Source organism: Numida meleagris, chromosome 2, assembly GCF_002078875.1.
Source record: "Numida meleagris isolate 19003 breed g44 Domestic line chromosome 2, NumMel1.0, whole genome shotgun sequence".
Lineage (NCBI taxonomy): Eukaryota > Metazoa > Chordata > Aves > Galliformes > Numididae > Numida > Numida meleagris.
The window spans coordinates 23,862,441-23,880,372 of NC_034410.1; the positions used below are offsets into that span (position 1 = coordinate 23,862,441).

Consider the following 17,932-nt stretch of genomic DNA (forward strand, 5'->3'; position numbering starts at 1 on the left):
ATATCCAGGAACATAAAGACACACAGTGATCCCAGTGCAGCTGTGGGTTCCCCGGTAGATTCACACACCCCATACTTACACTCCCCCAAAGTCCACGTAAAACCATCTCTGCAGTAGTTCGTAAGTCACAAGAGTCACACCAAACTGGGGAGATGATCGAAATACACGAGCTTGAAAGAAAAGAAAACAGTCCTTAAGTGACACCAAAACCAAAGCAAAACAACAAGGAAAATTAGTAATCAAAGCTGTTTTACACACCTCCTGCTCCTTTCCACAGGGCCTTTGGACCTTCCTCTCGAAGGATCTTCACAAAGCAATCTACAACGCCGCTGTAAGTGGTCTGCCCTGCCCGGGCTGCTACCTGTAGCCTTGTTTTGATGACATCTGCAGGCGTCACCAGAGAGGCCGCAGGCATACCTAGAGACAGAAAAACCTTCGGGTTGGTATTGCTGACTTGTTACATACACTACAAACCACAATTCCCCAGGGGTAACCATGCCCTTCATCCTTACATTAGCAGAACCCGGCACATAAGGTTTGAGCAGAAGCTGGGAAGGAAAACGAGCAACGGGAGGCAGCCGTTGTGGACGTGGCTTCACCCAGAGAAAGCTTCTCCTAGAGGAAAAATCATATCACGTGCTTCCTGTCAAGCTGGGAGGCACAGGCTGGATTTTTCAGTGCTAACCAGAAACTTGCACAGTCAATAAGCACAATGTTTTTGGAGGTGAGGTCGATCTTTCCCTTTCCTCTTCACGCCTCACTGTGGTTCCTGGCACTCTGGCTGCACGCTGTGCTAGAAGAGCCTGTACACACACACTCCCCACACAACAGCATTACCGAGAACTGATAATGCTGTGCACACTCATCAAGGCACGAGAAAAAAAGGTTTGTTCTTCTCATTAGGAATGGCAGATTGCTCAGCTGCTAAGTCACAGCTGCCATCCCCAACAGAACACTTGGAGGAAGATTTAAATTTACCCTGGCAGATAATCAACGAAAAGTGAAAAACACCAAACTACCAACAGGCAATATCTCTGAAATCATTCCTATCCAAATAGAGACTGCCCATGTTTAGAATTAAAAAAAAAAAAGAAAGAAAGAAAGAAAAAATAGGCATCGAGACTGTACCCAGAAGACACTGTCTCTTATGGTTTTATTACTTTTCCATTCTGCATCTGTTCCAAACCAACTTGGTCAGATGGAGATGCATAAATCTCCTTTGCTTTTTTTTTTTAGGCTTAATAACTCTGTAACAACTTCTGTCCAAACCAGCGTGGTCTGGCTTCAGGCACCAGAGCGTCCTTCTGCACGCCTCTTCAGAGAGATGGAAGCCGGTACATATCACCAAAAGAATTCCTCCTCCTCTCCTGGACCCCCCAAAATAACACACACACTGAACTTGCGCAGTGGTCAGTCTGGCAGGCAAGGGCTACGACTCAGTAAAGGCTTCTGAACTCTGGAGAGGCTGAAATTCCTCTTTACTTACCCTTACCCACACCAGGATATTGGTTTGAGTCTTCAATTTAAAGCTGGACTTTTGTTCTTCAAAAGCCAACCAGTGTTTTCAAGGAAAACCAAAGGACATACTTAGAAACAATTCCGCTTACTACACATTGACTGCCATCTCCTTATTCCTCCTCCCTCCTTATTGCTGAGAATATTTAGTATTTAAGGTTTCGTTGTTCTTCTTTTAATCCTGTTTTTACATATATTTATAAAGCACAAAAGACTACACAAACAAATAAAAATTAACAGGTAGCTGCCCTGAGGAGCATACAATCGGAACGAGACAAATGACACAGAAGGAGATGACAGTAAAAAAGAGAAGCACGGGAGGAGAAGGAAGTTCATGAGAGCAGTAAGCAGATGGAGCAAATTAAGGAGATATCCTGTTGTTGATACTAGCATCATCTCCTCAGAAAACGCCATGGCACAACAGGTTGATCTGGTGAACAGAGAAAACAGCAGCAGCAGATCCAACCAGATGATGTGCATGTTGTGTTGCATGTGTCCCTAATGACAACAGAAAGGAAGAAAACGCACACAGCAGACACAACACCCATTGGCAAAGGGTGCGGGTGTGCATCCAAGCTGGCCAGCTTGTACCAGAGGGTCCCACACATTTAGAGCTGGAGCCTAAATTGGCTCCACAGTTGGAGTGCTGGAGATGTGGGGTTCTCGTGGCCTCCCCTCAGCCTTCTTGTAGCAAAGCAGGGCTGACATGCATGTCCCACCACATGAAATTTCTTTGTTTTGTAAGCTGTATAATGAATGGTGGATCTTTAATACTGTAATTTGCTCATGAGAGTTAACTTTGAGTGGAATTCACAGGAAACCGTGAATAAAATTCACATCATAGCCAGCTTGGTAAGCTATATCAGCAACAATAAAGACTGCTTCTGTGCCTAGACTTCAAAGGGACAGTTATCTCAGTCTGCAATCACCTGACAATGGCTAGGAAGAGAAAAATAGGAAAATCCAAGAAATGACTTGGCTTTAAAATGCCAACTTATGTTTGAAGTCTGTAAATATGAAGTTCAAAAATGGTTTTGTTCCACTAAAACGGGTGAGAAGTAAGCTGGATGTAAGCTCCTGTTTGACAGTTTGGAGATTGGCTGCTCTGGGGTATGGGGAGAGGAGAGGACAGGGTTTGTAAGCACCAGTCATTGTAACACAGCTGGTTTTCCTGGTGCCAGGTTGATTCCTCTGGACTACAGATGACTGAATGCCAACACAAGGAGTTGAAGCCATACGCCTTCAGCAAGGCAGGCCAGTTGATCTTTACTGACCTTGGCCACATCCAGCAACCAGTTACTGGCTTTAAACGGTCCTTACTCTTTAAGAAACACAGCCCCATGTATAATCCTGACTGAAAACAGCTCCCCCAGGAAGAAGAAACCTTACAAATCAAACAAGGAAACAGATGAACTACTTATCTGTGCTGGACCCGTGCCTCTCCATTATTTTTCTAGCCTGCCAGGCTGCAGCAGCCTGCCAGCTGGCCAGAACTTAGGTGCAGCTCTGAGAAGCCAAGCAGCCCATGATTAACATGATGAAAACATCTGTTTTGCGAGTGCTGATCTGATGGGAGCATCCTGCTTGTTACCCATTCCTCTGTGGCCATGTTGCACAAGCTTTTGAGCCCACTTGTTTCCTGAAGGGAACTTGTGAAGAATGGATATGGCAGGAGCAGGCTCCCAGGCTGCCCACTTCATGGGGCAGTGATCCCCTTCGGGTGTAGGAGCTGGGCACCATGTCAGGGACCAACCATACAGCTGACACAAAGGTAAACTGAGCCTGCAAAGCATCTCTGTCTTCTCCTTAGGCCCTGGCACACTCGAATACATCTGTGGAAACTTAAACACTGCTTGGCTCTCCTATCCACTATGTAGCAGACTAGAACAAGCAAGTGCTCAAGATGACACTCAGCACCTCTTTGGTATATGGAGAGTCAGGAATCAACAACTTACGGCACACAAGACAACAAGCAACTCCTTATGCTTTCTTCCATGCAAATCCCTGTTGCATCAGGCAAGACAGTGGAATCCAATCCAGTTCAGAAACTGTTCTAATAAGGGTGAAGCCCTCACAAAGCCATGTAACTGCACAGGAGACTGTGGGTAGCAAGTAATTTTCATCATTTCGTCACATGTTTTGCCAGCGTGTTCTGCAAGCATGGTTGTTGGATTCCACACCAATATTCAAGATTCCTTTGATCACAAAATTTCATGAATGCCACGATTTTATTTTCAGTGATTTCATTTATAAACCATTTCAACAAAAACTGCCAGTCTTTCAGCCAGCCAAAGCCAACTGCACAGTAACATCACAAGTAAAGATGATACACGACGACAAAACATCAGAACTTAAATCTTTCTTTTCTTTCTTCCTCCTAAACATAATGAATATATCCCAAACTTTTGGGATCTTTATTTTTAACCTAAGATCATTTCTGTGGCATAGCAGCTTTATTTTTGGGGGGCACAAGGCTGCAAAATGTGCTCTAACTACTGCACTGCTGGTGCAACACAAATGCGTACAGAAAGCAGTTCAGGCACTTACCAGCTATTGACCCAGCCAAGAGCAGATTTCCAGGGCTGACTCTCCCATCTTCGTTGGCAAATGAAGCTTTCAAATGAGCATAACAGGGGAAGTAAATAGCAGAGAAGGGGATGTCACGCAAAAAACACGCCTTAGCACCCTGTGTTGAAAAAGAGAACGGGTTTCGAGAATGAGCAAATTTAACACAATGAACAATGAATACCAGAGAATAGAGCAACATCATAATTTTTTGTTTTGTCACTGAGGGTTTATAGAAAAAGCAATTTCTCCTCTCAAAATTTTCTAAGATAGATGTATTTCACTCTGCTGAGTAGCATGTGTGTATTGTTCTTTGGTTCAGTAATTTCTATCATTATATTTATCTTGTCTACTTCTTCTCCTTCACTCCTTAATAGCGAAGACATTTATTGGTAATAGAGAAAATGTTGTGTGTTGGCATAAGATCTGGTAACACCTTTGCAGAATAGTAAGTAGTTGACATTTGAGCCATGTGCCTATAGAGGAAGTTCAGGGTATGTTTGAAGAAGAATCACAGGACAAGTCTGTTCCTTCTCATTCCCACTTACAATAAATACTTCAAAGAAAACAGTGCTTCATCCATGCAGACACTGCAATTGATAATGCAACATGTATCAGGGGAACGCGGGGAAAGTAGGGTTGTAATACCAACCCTTTCACAGAGCAGTAAGGGAGAGACTTATTTGTGATTTTTGAAGTATGCATGATCTGGGATACAGTCTGTTTTCAGGTCAGTTTCAGCTCTTGCTACCAATTTGCTTAGGTGTTACAAACAGCCAATGCAGTTAGCAGTACAGATGGCTTCAAGTTTAAGAGGACAGTAATGAGGCAAGAAAAATTTGGGGGGTAGAAGCAAGCAACCATTTTTCTAGCAAGAGGAAAAGCAAAAAGCCACTGCAGTAGTGCTCCGATAGCAAAGAATCCTGCAGTCTGCCTTTCCTCAGCATGGGGATCCAGGACACCAGAGCCTGAATGCACCAGGACTCCGAGTGGCGGGCAGACACAAACAGGAGGTGCCTCTGGAAAATGGGTGAAGTCAAGCTTCAGAAAGAAATGCTCTGTGGATGAGGCTAAGCCTGCTTGCTTTGAAGCTAGGGTGGAGTTGCAGTGAAACTCCTTGAGGTTCCTCAGTAAGCCCTCCTGGGATGCCCTTGTTGCTACAGCTCTCTGGTCTACAGTCCTACCTGAGTATGGCTCGGTACCAGGCATTTCACAGGTAACACACTAATAAGCACAGAATTTAATTAAATCTAATTATATGCCTGGACATATCTGTAAGTTTAGCACGTAGTGTAATAGCAGTGAAAATAGAGTGCTAAAGCAAGCTGGATGCTGGCTATCCAGCGAACACCAAGAGTTGCAAGGTGTCAGAAAAGCTGAAAAGATGCCTTCTGGCGAGGTGAGGCAAGAAGGATTACGGTAAGAGCAGATCCTGTCAGCCAGTTCACAGGAGATGCTAAGAAGCATAGTTTGCAGTCAAGGAACACCTCTGAGAAAATGAAGAATTTATCTCAAACCAGCCATTAGATCCACTTGTCAGACTTTCTGCATGGCACAGGCATAGCTGCCAAGCACACTGAGCAAAACATACTGCTGGAACCCCCCTTTCTGTCCCTGACCATCTCTCAGCTTATTTCCTGACATTCTCAGACCAAGAACTGACCATTTTCCCTCACAGTCCATTCCAAGGTTAATTACTCTTGCTGCTAAGAAGGTTTGCCTTGTTGCTCCATTGGATTGGTCTGATTTACGCTCCCAGTCACGGTTTCTTGTTAGGCCTTCCTCAGACACACTGAATAGAACTTACAGAAAATGCCACAAAGGTACTCAAAGCACTGCCATCATGCAGCCACAGGCTGAGCCGAGTTACCAGGCACATAACAAAGCCAGTGCTGGGCTGGGCTCTCAGAATTACCCATCCAGCCCATCCACTTTACCTACAGGGTAACAAGAAGGTGGATCTTTTGTAGTCAACATTCCACAGGAGTTCTGGCCTTGTGCTCCAACAGAAGCCTGTTTAACAGTTCACCTATAATCTTTACATTAAAAAAAAAAAAAAAAAAAAAGACTAGGGTTTTACCCAGCTCTGCATGAGAAAACAACTTTTTAATGATCAAATGTCTGCGCTGTATTATTCATCTCACAGAAAAATTAGGAAATTCACTAATGAAACATTCTCAGACCAAGATGGTTTCTTCAGGGATTTATTTTTAGAGCATACTTTTCCTCAGAGCAAATCTCCTCGCTGCCTTTACCCTCAGGGCACATTACTTTTATTTTCCTTGCAAAGCTGCCATTAAACACTGTGCACGTTTTCCTCTGCATTTTTTTCATACTCTGAAATATCTCTACATAGTTGAAATAACGTATGGAAATCCATGAACTCTGACTGCAAGCAACTCTCAGTGGAATCTGAGCTGCTAATATTCTTCCCCCTTCATTAAAAGCCTCTTTTTCATGGGACAGAAATGGTATATTGCTAATATCACTAATAACACACGCTCAGGTACGCAGAGAGAGGATGTCCATCAACTTAGTTGGCTGAACGTAAAAAACCCTGGATCAAAACTTGGATCCACTTTAATAATAACCCGATTTGGCCCTGTTCCAATATCACAACAGTCTAAAGTTTCCCCCCATCATTCTGTTTAAAGTCTGGGAAAGCATGTTTAAAAGCAGGCCTCATTTAACTTCAAGTTAATCATCCGCAACCAGCCTAGGCCAATTAGGAAGGCTTAGGGAGATTGGCTGCAGTGTCTTGAAAAGCAAAAGCAACATTTATTTTACTTCTCTCACCTATTTGATGTGGACAGCGTGCTGAAAGCCAAAAGGAGTTTTAATCAGTCCCCAGAAAGCTGTAAGGATCATCCGCTCGCGTTTATTCTGGCAGCCAAGGTGCAGAGCTGCCAGGCATGAAATTGTTGGGAGATCCTACACACCATAATGTGTGCCTCCCTAACGCAACAGCCGCTTGGCTCCCATCTTCGAGCTCTTTAATAACCTGGAAGCTCTTAATCTTGGATACTATCTCACTGAATAAACCTATGGAGGTTAAAAAAAAAAACCAACCTCTGACTGTCAAAGATTCTGATAAATAAGCCAAGTCAGTGCCGGGGCAGGTTCTTTAGCATGCTAATTCCTGCTTATACCAGCTCTACCTGCAAATAAAGCTCTAAACAAACTATTTCTACTACAAGGGGAGGGTAATTATACTGACAAAGGCACCTCTGTGTCGGGCTGGGCACAAGGAGCCGGCAGGTCTGGGAGACGCAGGCTTACCCGAGTCTCCTGCAGTGAATGCACATTGTCTGGTGCAGGGGAAAAATGCCAGACTGGGGGACCTAGCAGCATTCAAGACAACAGTGGTGCACCTTGTCTGAGAGGGTTATTTAATGCTTCTGGCACCTGTACTTACAGCCACCCCCTCTTTTTCTCCTTTACAGGTTTAGAATTTATTTGGCATGTATAATTGTTATTTTGATCCTATAGCTACAAACAATAGGCAGCATGTCATTTCTTGATCATTTTGCATTCTTCTTGGGTTTTACTACAGACTTAACCCTTTGGAATCGGAGCTCTAGCAGCACCTAACAGGTTTTGTAGTGCTTGCAAATACTACTGGCATTTGCTTTCAGGGGCTGTAGTTGCCTTAAGAGCCCCTACACACTTTTATTCATGTATGTTTACTCCAAACAATACATGAAACTGATTTATCACATCAGGTTAGAGGAATAAAACACCTTCCAAATGCTGCACCAGCAATTCACATTCATTTTGCAACAGGAGTGGCAAAACTTCTGAGGTAGAAGAACTTCTTTTGGAAATAAACTTTCTGAACAGCAAGTTCTCACGTAGGAGAACACAGTCACAAATGAGCATGCTGGATGCAAATTAATATCATTCAACCCTTTTCCTACTCAGTTTCATGTTTATCACCCTGCTATAAACCCACAACTTGAAGAGCTGGAATACCTCAGGTGTTACCAAAAGCTATCAGGTGAGAGCTTGGTACATACTGTCAACTGAGATGACACCTTCCAGGTCAACATACCAGAAGCCTGTTTACAGAGTTATTAAAAAAATTTAAAAAAAAAAAAAAAAAAAAAAAAGAACAACAAGAGGAGCCTATTGGAAGGTTTTCTGACTAGTTTTGGAAATGCAGGCTGTGCTGGCAGTATCAGCCAAGGCACAAATCTAAGATAAATACCTTCTAGGAATTGTAATCATAAACATTACCACAACTGAAGTGTCATTTCCTCAAAGAATCATTCACTAAACCCTATTGTTTACCATCTCTTTGGCATCACAGAAATAACTTGCACAAAATTAGGGAGTGCCACTGCATGTTATGCAGTAAAGCACTATCCACGAGAATGATTCCTTGTAAAAGTAGTTGGACTTGACGATCCCTATGGGTCCCTTCCAACTCAGGATACTCTATGACTCTAGTATTTTAATAAAAATCCCATTGAAATATTTTATGGATGTGAGTTTCTATGCTGTACAAAATAAGTGCATTTAAATGAGCAATTTAAAAATGTCCTTGGAAACCAAGAATATAAATTCAACTGACTTTAATAGGACTTTATGTATATTACTGTGACAGATAGGCAGAAGACAAAACATTACTTCATCTTGTACGATCACTTCAGTATTCTATTGTGATCAGAAATTACACGAGATACATGTAGGTCTGTCTGGTAGACACAGCATTTAAGCCATCTGCACACAGACAATCCATGAGAGCAGACAATGGCTGATGTCATTGTGAGTCGCTATTGCCTTCAAAACCTCGAGTAAGTCAAGGGGGTTTGTACAGCTGGAAAAAAAGACAAACATCACACCCATCTTGAAGAGCAGCAAGAAGGAAGATCTGGAAAACTACAAGCTGTTGGGATACACCTCAGTCCCTGGGAACTTTACAAAGCAGATTCTCCTGGAAGCTGTTTCCGGGCACATGAAGGATGAGGGAGATATTGGAAACAACTAATAAGGATGTGCCAGATTATGGCTGATGAACCTGATTGCCAGTCCTGTGGACAAGTTGGCAAAAATTGATGTTGTATGCCATGACTATGAGCAAGGTTTTGAGATGATCTGCTGTAGTATCGTCATACCCACATCAGTGGAACGTGGGCTACACTCTCAGCAGGTTAGTGGATGATACCGAATTAAAGGAGTAGGCTGCTATTCACAGGGACCTTCGCAGCATGGAGAAATGGGCTGACAAGAACGTCATGAAGTTCAGTACAGCAAATGCAAAGTCCTGTATCTGGACTGTAATAGCCCCTTGCAGCAGTACAGGCTGAGTCTGAGAAGCCAGAAAGCTGATTTGCAAAAAAAAAGTCCAGGGGTGCTGATGGACAAGTTCAGAACGGGTCAGCAATGCCTCTCTGCAGTAAACAGGGACAGTCACACACTGAGCTCCCTTAGCAAAGATGCAAGGGAACTGATTTTCAGCAATGTTGAGGCTGCATCTGGAGTCCAGTGTCCAGTTCTGGGCTCCCCAGTACAAGACGGACATTGCCACACTGGAGAAAAGTCCAGTGCATGGCTGTCAAGGTGGCCAGGGAGCCCATGGTGTATGAGGGAGGGGAGGCTGAAGGAACTCAGTGCTCAACTGTGAGAACTGCAGGTAAAGGAGAGACTTTATTGCTTTCTTCCACTACCTAAAAGGAAGGTGTGGGGAAAGCAACTCTTGTAGGAAAGGTTTGGGTTTGGGTTGTGTTTTTAAAATCTATGAAGGTGGTCAAGTTGCCCTGATATTCTCCAGACTGGTTTTCTACACAAATTAATCAGACTCTAACATCGAGACTACAAAGTACAGCAGTACACAGAGCAGAGATCTTGACAGAGTACTGCTGTGAATTATTTTGTCACTAGCATAGGAGAGTACCACATTAACACAACAAGGAATGATGTAAAAGAATATTAATCTCCTCAATACAGAGGGACATCAAAACTGTAACCTAGCTTCTCAGTGATCATCAAATGCTATTTGTCTAGACTAGAATACTGTGATAATTAGGATTATAATCAATGAAATATTCACTCAGCTGGATGCAAAAAGGTTTGCATAACATTTCCTTTGTTAATTCATTGACACGAGACATAAGATTTATTTATCTGTGCATTGGTCTTCTTTGCTAAGGAAAGACAGGAACACAGAAATTACCTGTATCAGGGAAGTATGGGAGTTTAATCTACAAAATGCATTTCATAGTTAGAAATTAACACAATATATACTAATTCAAACAGCAGACAGCAGATCTTGTTGAGACGTGCCGGCATTTGCCTCATGAAGCTAGGACTGACTTGCATAATTCTTTGCATCTTCTGGCTGCAATTGTAATTAATGGCAGTACTTACTTCCATGCTGACTACCATATGGGATGCAATGATTTTTCACCTAAATTTTAGCATAATCTTTAGCAAGATTTGTAGGAACTAAGCAGAACACGCTGGACTGATCTGTTGTGGTCAGAACAGCTTTCAAGTTGATTTATTTCTGAACTAGGAAAACGGAATTTTTAAAATGGTCCTTGCAAAGCGGTAAACAAAAGAGCACCAAAGCAGAGAGAAACAGAAAAGCCAGCGTGCAGCAGACTGGATGATCATTCTGGTGTAAGAGGTTTGTAGCTTTTCAATCCAGAAGTAATCTCACACTGACAAGCAATGGAAACACTTCTGCTCTGCTAAGAGCTTATGAACTTGTCTGGTAAAGCTCTCATTCATCACAGAAAAATTCTTAAAAATGCCTGTGCTCCTATTTTGAAAAATTATCATGATGGCAATATTAGTTCCAACATAAGACCACAACTTCTGGAGTCCAACTTCCTATTAAGCATGTGCTAACTCTCCATTGATCTCACCTCTCTAACAAGTCCATTTTCTCCACTGCAGGCAGTACAGTGAAGTCAGTGATCTTTGCTTTCTATGCATTTCATTAGGCAACTGCGAGGCTGAGGGAATCCCTTTCTGTTCCATCTCAAAGCAAGACCTCAAAGAAGATTCTGCAAGCAACAGAGGATCCCGTCTCTGCACAGCTTCTTGTACCATCCCATCCCATGGCCTCCTCTAGGCAGTGGCCAGCTTCACCTTTTCCAGGGACACAGCTCTACAGACGCTTGTTAATGGCCATTAATGCAGACATCAGAAGTGAATTATTCGGGTGGTCACTTTCTCATGCTTAGATACTGAGCAGTGGTGGAAACTGCTGTAGAAAACTGCAGTCAATGCTTCTTAAGGCAGTTTTATGAGAATTTCTAACAGGTCAGATCAAAAAAGGAGAACACTGTGCACTTGAAACATACAAAGCTGATGGAACACTTAATTCTTGTTAGTTTTGCTTTCTCTACACAAACAAACAAAAAGCCAACAAAAAAAATCCATTACCGGAACATAATTCATACCAAACAGAAAAAAAAATGGACAAAACCCTGTTAGTGACCACAAAATGAAATCTTACAATTACATTTTGGACTGTTTAAAAAAAAAAAAAAAGGTAATTAAAAAACATCTGTTTCAAATGAAAAATCCCGAGATGAAAAGTCTAGAATTTTGCTTTCAACACTTGCTAAAACTAAGTGAATCAGTTGGTCCTAAATCACTGCTAACACTGCTAACATACAGAAGTGTTTAAACACCTGGAATATTTACACAAAGGCCCATCAAGCCTATAACAATCTTCAAGACTCACAAACAAAACTATTTTCTAAAGCAAGTATCAGTTCTTGCCCTTCTGCAGTAATATGTATGGATGCTTCCTAAGTTCAACTAAAATAAATACATTTGAGGCATCGGATACATCTTCACAAGGATGCAAAAGACAAAGCCTTAAGATGCAAATGAAAGTTCAGTTCATGTTAAGAGTTCACATGAGAAGTGCTGAGAGAGACACAAAATCCTCATTTCTGTTTTATGGTTTTAAAGCCAGCTGACTAGTTAACAGCACAAGCCCTCCAAATTTATCAACATAATTCAATTCTCCTTAGTTCTCTTTTCTAGTTTTGTCTACTCAGGCTAGTTTTCGGAAGCAGCAAATACAAATCCCACATACAAAAAGGACAGGAACACAAGGAGCAGGGTTGGGGAAAGGAAAGAGACTGAGAAACAGAAGAGTAAAAACAAAGCAAAAACCCTTATAGGGCACTTTATTGAGGTGAACTGACTTAATGAATGAACCAATGAAACCATGTAGCTTGCGATTAAAGAACAGTCCCTGTCCCAGTGCAAAGCTGAGCTCTAACAGCTGGCGTTCGGAAGGTGTACTCCTTGCAAATAGTCCCAAAGTACGTACTCTAGAAATCACAAATAAGCCACAATATGACTTAAGACACTAATACTGTTTAAAAATGGGAAAAAAACAGCAAACTCTGCTGAGCAACCATTAGAAGGTATTCAAGAAAAACAAATGAATAAACGCTAGCTGCAGTAAATAAGCTTGTCGTTCTTTCTCATGTTGTGCTTTATTTTTAACAGTTTTTACAGCACAAGTCAGTAGCTGCCCTCCATTCCTGCACAGCCTCAGGGATGCAGCCTGTTCAGTTGTAAATGCTTACCCGAATCAACACCATAATGTCATTTATTAGGAGTTTACACAATAGCATCAGCTTCAGTAAAACACCTAAAAAATTAGCAAGTCGATTTAAAGGGAAAAACGACTCCCCATTAAATCCTATTCAGACCTGCTACTTCTCACCAGGCCAAAGCATACATACATCTACTCCCGGGCAGGCTTCCCCTTTGTAATGTTAAAAGAACGATTTAAAAGGATTGTGGATGAAAAATGTCAGTGACATTTAAATATTGCGGAGGAGGGGGATGGGATCGTTTGGTGTTTTCGAAGCATCTTCAGTTTACAGTTGTACTGGTGTAAATAAAAAACGGAAGAATACTGCCTGCTGCACTAGAAACACTGGGACAAGCAGACAGCATGAAAGCTTTCTCCTGTAGAGTAGGCTGCAAAATCTGAAGAAACACCATACGGTGCTCTGTGGTGTATGGAATTTATTACAGTTTTTGACCTGAGCATGACGGCTATTTCAAAGCATTCCAAGACCTTTCATACCCCTCCATATCTTGTCCACCTCATCTACAAGTGGAGGGTAGTATGTCTGCCCTTTACATTATTTGCGGCATACACCCTGTTAAGATTCAACAGAAGATGTTTTTAATCCTTCTGCAGTCTGCGCGTATCAGTCTAACGTTAAATCCAATTTTATTTCTTGATATTTATGCATACTGTGAGAACAGTAATGGAGAAAGCAGAAGAGTAAAGTTTGCACCACACACTCATAAAAGTAGGTCATCTAGTAGTACTTGTGGAAACGTGCTTCTAAACTAGCAAGAGGAAGCTTGCTGTAGTTTACTTCTACACTGTGCTCCCACTGTCTGTATTTCCTCACTATTGTGCCCCAATTAATTCCCATGATCAGATTAACAATGGCACCTGGGAAAGTTGCTGAACCAAACACAAAAGCAAAAGCACAGCTCCACAACTGTAAGTTCTATATAATGAAAGCAAATGAAAATAAGTCTATTTAAACACTAGGCAGAGCATCGGGAAACATAAAGTAATCCTTAATCAACAATACTTACAGCCAGATCTGCTGAAAAGATGAAAGAAATTTTAGTAAGATTCACAAGAGCCACATACTTAAATCACAAGGTAGTTCCTTCCCTTAATTAGGAGTGAAAAATGAAGATATAATACCACATAACAAAGGATTAAAAAGACGTGCAATTACGTTCATTCTCAAAAGTTTTTAAGAACAATGGAATGATCTTCTGATCTGAAATATTCATGATTCGATTTTCATTTATGTATAAACAAAAAGGTACCTTGTAGAGACCAAAGAAGCCTAAGTCCCGTAGTACAGTGAGGGCACTAACTCGAGGGCCAGTAGTAATTTCTCCAGCCACCTGTAATCGAATCTTGACAATTTCTAGTGGATTGGTAAAGATCACTTGAGAACCTCCAGCCTGAAATTAAAAGTAGAAGGCAGTATGTTAACTCGTTAAATTATTTGCAACATATGTCCTGTTACATACAAGAGAAGATGTTTTTAATCCTGCTGCTGTCAGTTCAGCTATTAGCAGACGTGAATTTTAATATTAGTTAATAAGCTGCAGCTCACAAGGCAAGAAATCTACCCCACATGAGATGAATGGTCAGGAAACGGAGAGGAAGCAGGTCAGCCACTGCAGGACACTGCGGTACATCAAACACACGCTGCCTCAATTCCTGCTGCAAGAACATATTCACCAACACCCATTAACGCAATACTGACAAGCCAAGAACACTGTAGAGCAAGTAATGGAGCAAAAGAATAACCAAGTAAAGAAACTGAGAAGATCATGCCAGTACTTACTGAAAACATACTTCTGAGGAGTAGAAGTCTGGCAGAAGCTCTTTCAATTTTGGCACAAGTTCACAAAACAAAGACTACATGGGTTCCAAAAACCAGAACCGCAGATATCTTTTCCTCTTCTAAAACCCCACTGAAACACTAGCTTCAGTGTCACTAAATGCTGTTTGATTCAAGAGTCCGAGCTCCACATCACTACTTGGGTACCAAGTAACAAAGGTCGAAAGACTGAAGGATTTCCTTCATCAAAAACTGCTAAATGTTTTAGAAGTGCTGGTCTGTATTTGTTGGTAAGGTATCACTGAACTGATCTTGTAAGCTAGGCAGATTTAAAACGCAGCGGTAGCAAGCATTTTAGACTGCACCAGTTCTATTGAAGTTCATCTCAATCACAACAGGTAACACACATTACCATTTTGGTTCACCAACAGATCCCGAGCTTAAATTCGAAACAAGAAAGAAAGGTTACATGACACAACCTAAGTGAACTCAGAAATACTCATTTGAGCTCCATTTGGCTAAAATTCAACAGCATCATTCTAACTTCTGTTAATTTCTTAATTACATGGCCCAGCAGCTATGTTCTTTTCTAGGCTCTGAAATCACAGACTGTGCAAAGGGCAACCCTCCCCACAACAAAACTGTTTTTTTTTTTTGTCTAGAAGGCAGTGACTAAAATAAATTGTATTTAAAAGCATTTCCATCTAGCCATGTCTAGTATGTAAACACTATGCGCACATCTTTTTTAAATTATCCAAATGTTAAAAGAATTAATCAACTATCATTCAAAATAAAAAATAGGCACAGTAATATGGTTTAAATAATGTGCTGAAGAAATGGCAAATCGCACGAACAACTATTCTTGTCTACCACTTAGACTGAGCATACACAGTGTGGTTACAAATTAAAGTCTTTACATAACCCCCCAAATATCCCAAATGTTTCCTATTTTGACCAGAAAAAGCATGCTCTTGTGTAACTCAACTGGTTTTGACTTTCAAATTGGCATAATTTAATTTAACTGCATTTACCAAACCAGAATCCTGGTACATATAAAATTGCTATTCCTATTGCCATCAGAAATTAGGATGATAAATTATTTGGCACATACCCTGACTTCAGGTTTGCACTTAAAACACATTAAGTTAGCACTCAAAAAAAAAAAAAAAAAAAAAAAAGACATTCTCTTTTACTTGTATACTCATTCAGCAAAGTCTCAAAATCAAAACAAATATTGGAAAGGTCTTTCTGATGAATTCCTATATGACAAACAGTTTGGTTTATTATTACAAACAGTAAGTGCTCCCACACTGCCATCACACATTTTTCATACTTAAAATGATAAAATCCCAATTGCAAGGTGCTAATATTCATTTGCAAGTTTGCTACACCACAATCATCCTCTAAAGTACATTAATTTAAAAACTCATATCAACTGATCTATGCTAGCACAAGTAAACTACTTTCTCTCAGTGTGATATTCTTGTATTTCATTGTGCCACGACTCCGTGGGAAGTGTTTCTTTAATTTTCACTACAGGAAAACCATATCAAAACTCAAAAGATGACAACAAAATTAAGTTTAATTGATGATTATTAATGTACCAAAACATTGAGTAATTTAAAAATCTATAAAATGTTTATAAGTGAATGCCATATTTAGAGAAAGGAAATAGAAACAGACCTGTTTTTAATAAGAGAATAAAGGCAAATAATTTCTGAATTCTAACGAGCGGGAAGTATTTAAAGTGCTAGCACATACAAATGTTTATGTTTGCACGTCCAGCATGGCTGCGGCAATACTTGGGAGTGTTACATGTTTGTGGCTCTGGGTAAATCACACAAGACTCTCTCTGTTTCAGCTTGCTATTTGAAAAATGGGGATGCTATTACTTGCCCACCTCATACAATCAAGCTCACTGTATTCAAATTTTTAGAGCACTGAGACCTGTATGCACCAGGCATTACTAAAAACACTAAAACAGCTGATGCGAAGACTACTGGTTTTGTTGCCCCAACAGGACCTCTAACGAAAGACACTGGAAATTTCCAATTAAGTTCTTGTACAAAACCATTGAGGTACTAGCCGCCCATAACTCTCTGCACAACCTTTGTCATCCTCTGAATTTGATCAAAGACATACACCAAAAATCAAATGATGAGTAATTGAAGGTGATAAGCCCAACAATACCTGACTGAAGGTCTCGGTAGGACCTTATCACCTGCCTTCCCTGCAACGGAGATGAAGGATGGTTTGACACCAGCCAGTGCGTAGGCACTTCCAATAGTAACAAGTACAGTCACCTGGTAGGGAGCTTTTATCACCCTGTTATTTAATCATCTATGCTGGCAACTGCAGCTCCCTGTTCTCAAAAGGGAGGGGAAGCAAACTGGAGATGGCTACTATATTGTCTAATGAAATGATTTCTTGCTTGTCTAGTACCGGTAACTCCTATTGCGTTATTCATCATCACAGTATGCAAGTGTCTCATAAATATTAATGGCTATTTCCTCCCAGTGCTCCTGTGAGGGAAGTACAATGGCTCTAGTTTTACAAGAAGGGGATTTGAGGTAAGGAGGTTAATTGTATGCCCTGTGTGTGCATCCCCCAAGCTCAAACAAGCAACTAGTAACACTCGCCAGATATCCTGATCTCCAAATCAGTAGCTTGAATCACAATAGCATTGTTTCTGTCTTCTGAGTTTTTACATAGTGAATGTAATGAAAGAAATCTCATTAATCTATTTTTTTTTCAGCCTCTTCAAGGTGCTGATATAAACTGTTGTGGAAAAGACACAAAACATGACCAAGGTTACCAGCCTGCTCATTTAATTTGGCAAAAAGCTGAAGAACATTAACTTCTTGTTTGGCAACATTCACAGTTAAAAGTGCACCTCATTTCAAAATTATTTTAAAATATGTTCCCAAAGGTAAGAACTTGGAAACTATTTTCTTGGCCAGAAGAAACACAGTTTAAGCTCAGGTTGCTCAAACTTAATGATTTCTCCATTAAGTGTCATAAAAACCATGATGGGATAATTTTTATAAACTCTTGAGTATGGATAGTTACCAGTAACATCAATTTTTCTACACTGAATGCCCTCAACTCTGAATTCTTTATCACCTCTTCCAATCTTTTTTTTTTTTAAATAAATGATCTGATTGGAAAAGCACATTTATTACTTTCCAGTTATTATCATGTGATTAAATAAAAAAGAGAATGTTGACTTATTTATAGTAGGGAATACCCAGAGCTAGTCCATAATTATCTGAAAGGTCCCACAAAGGGCTCGTATTATTCTAAAAGCATTTAACATTTGACCTAATCACAAGCACAGTCTTGTATGATATAAAGCAAGAAAATCAAAGAGAAAAACCTCCACCATCCAAGAACTCCTGATACACAGATCACTACAAATCCACATGCCTGTGAAATGTTTATTGTGTTTTAACACATGGAGAGCTATATATCACACTTGAATT

General features: G+C 40.7%; 1 protein-coding gene across 1 annotated transcript in view; it reads right to left on the bottom strand.

Annotated features, from left to right (window-relative positions):
- Positions 1-17,932, bottom strand: part of SLC25A13 (solute carrier family 25 member 13) — a gene marked incomplete at its 5' end in the record, with an annotated part of 91,228 nt that overhangs the window by 2,001 nt on the left and 71,295 nt on the right. Inside the window, 4 exon segments of the mRNA XM_021388557.1 lie at positions 80-170; positions 259-417; positions 4,063-4,201; positions 13,924-14,064. Of these exon segments, the coding sequence (XP_021244232.1) occupies positions 80-170; positions 259-417; positions 4,063-4,201; positions 13,924-14,064 (530 nt within the window).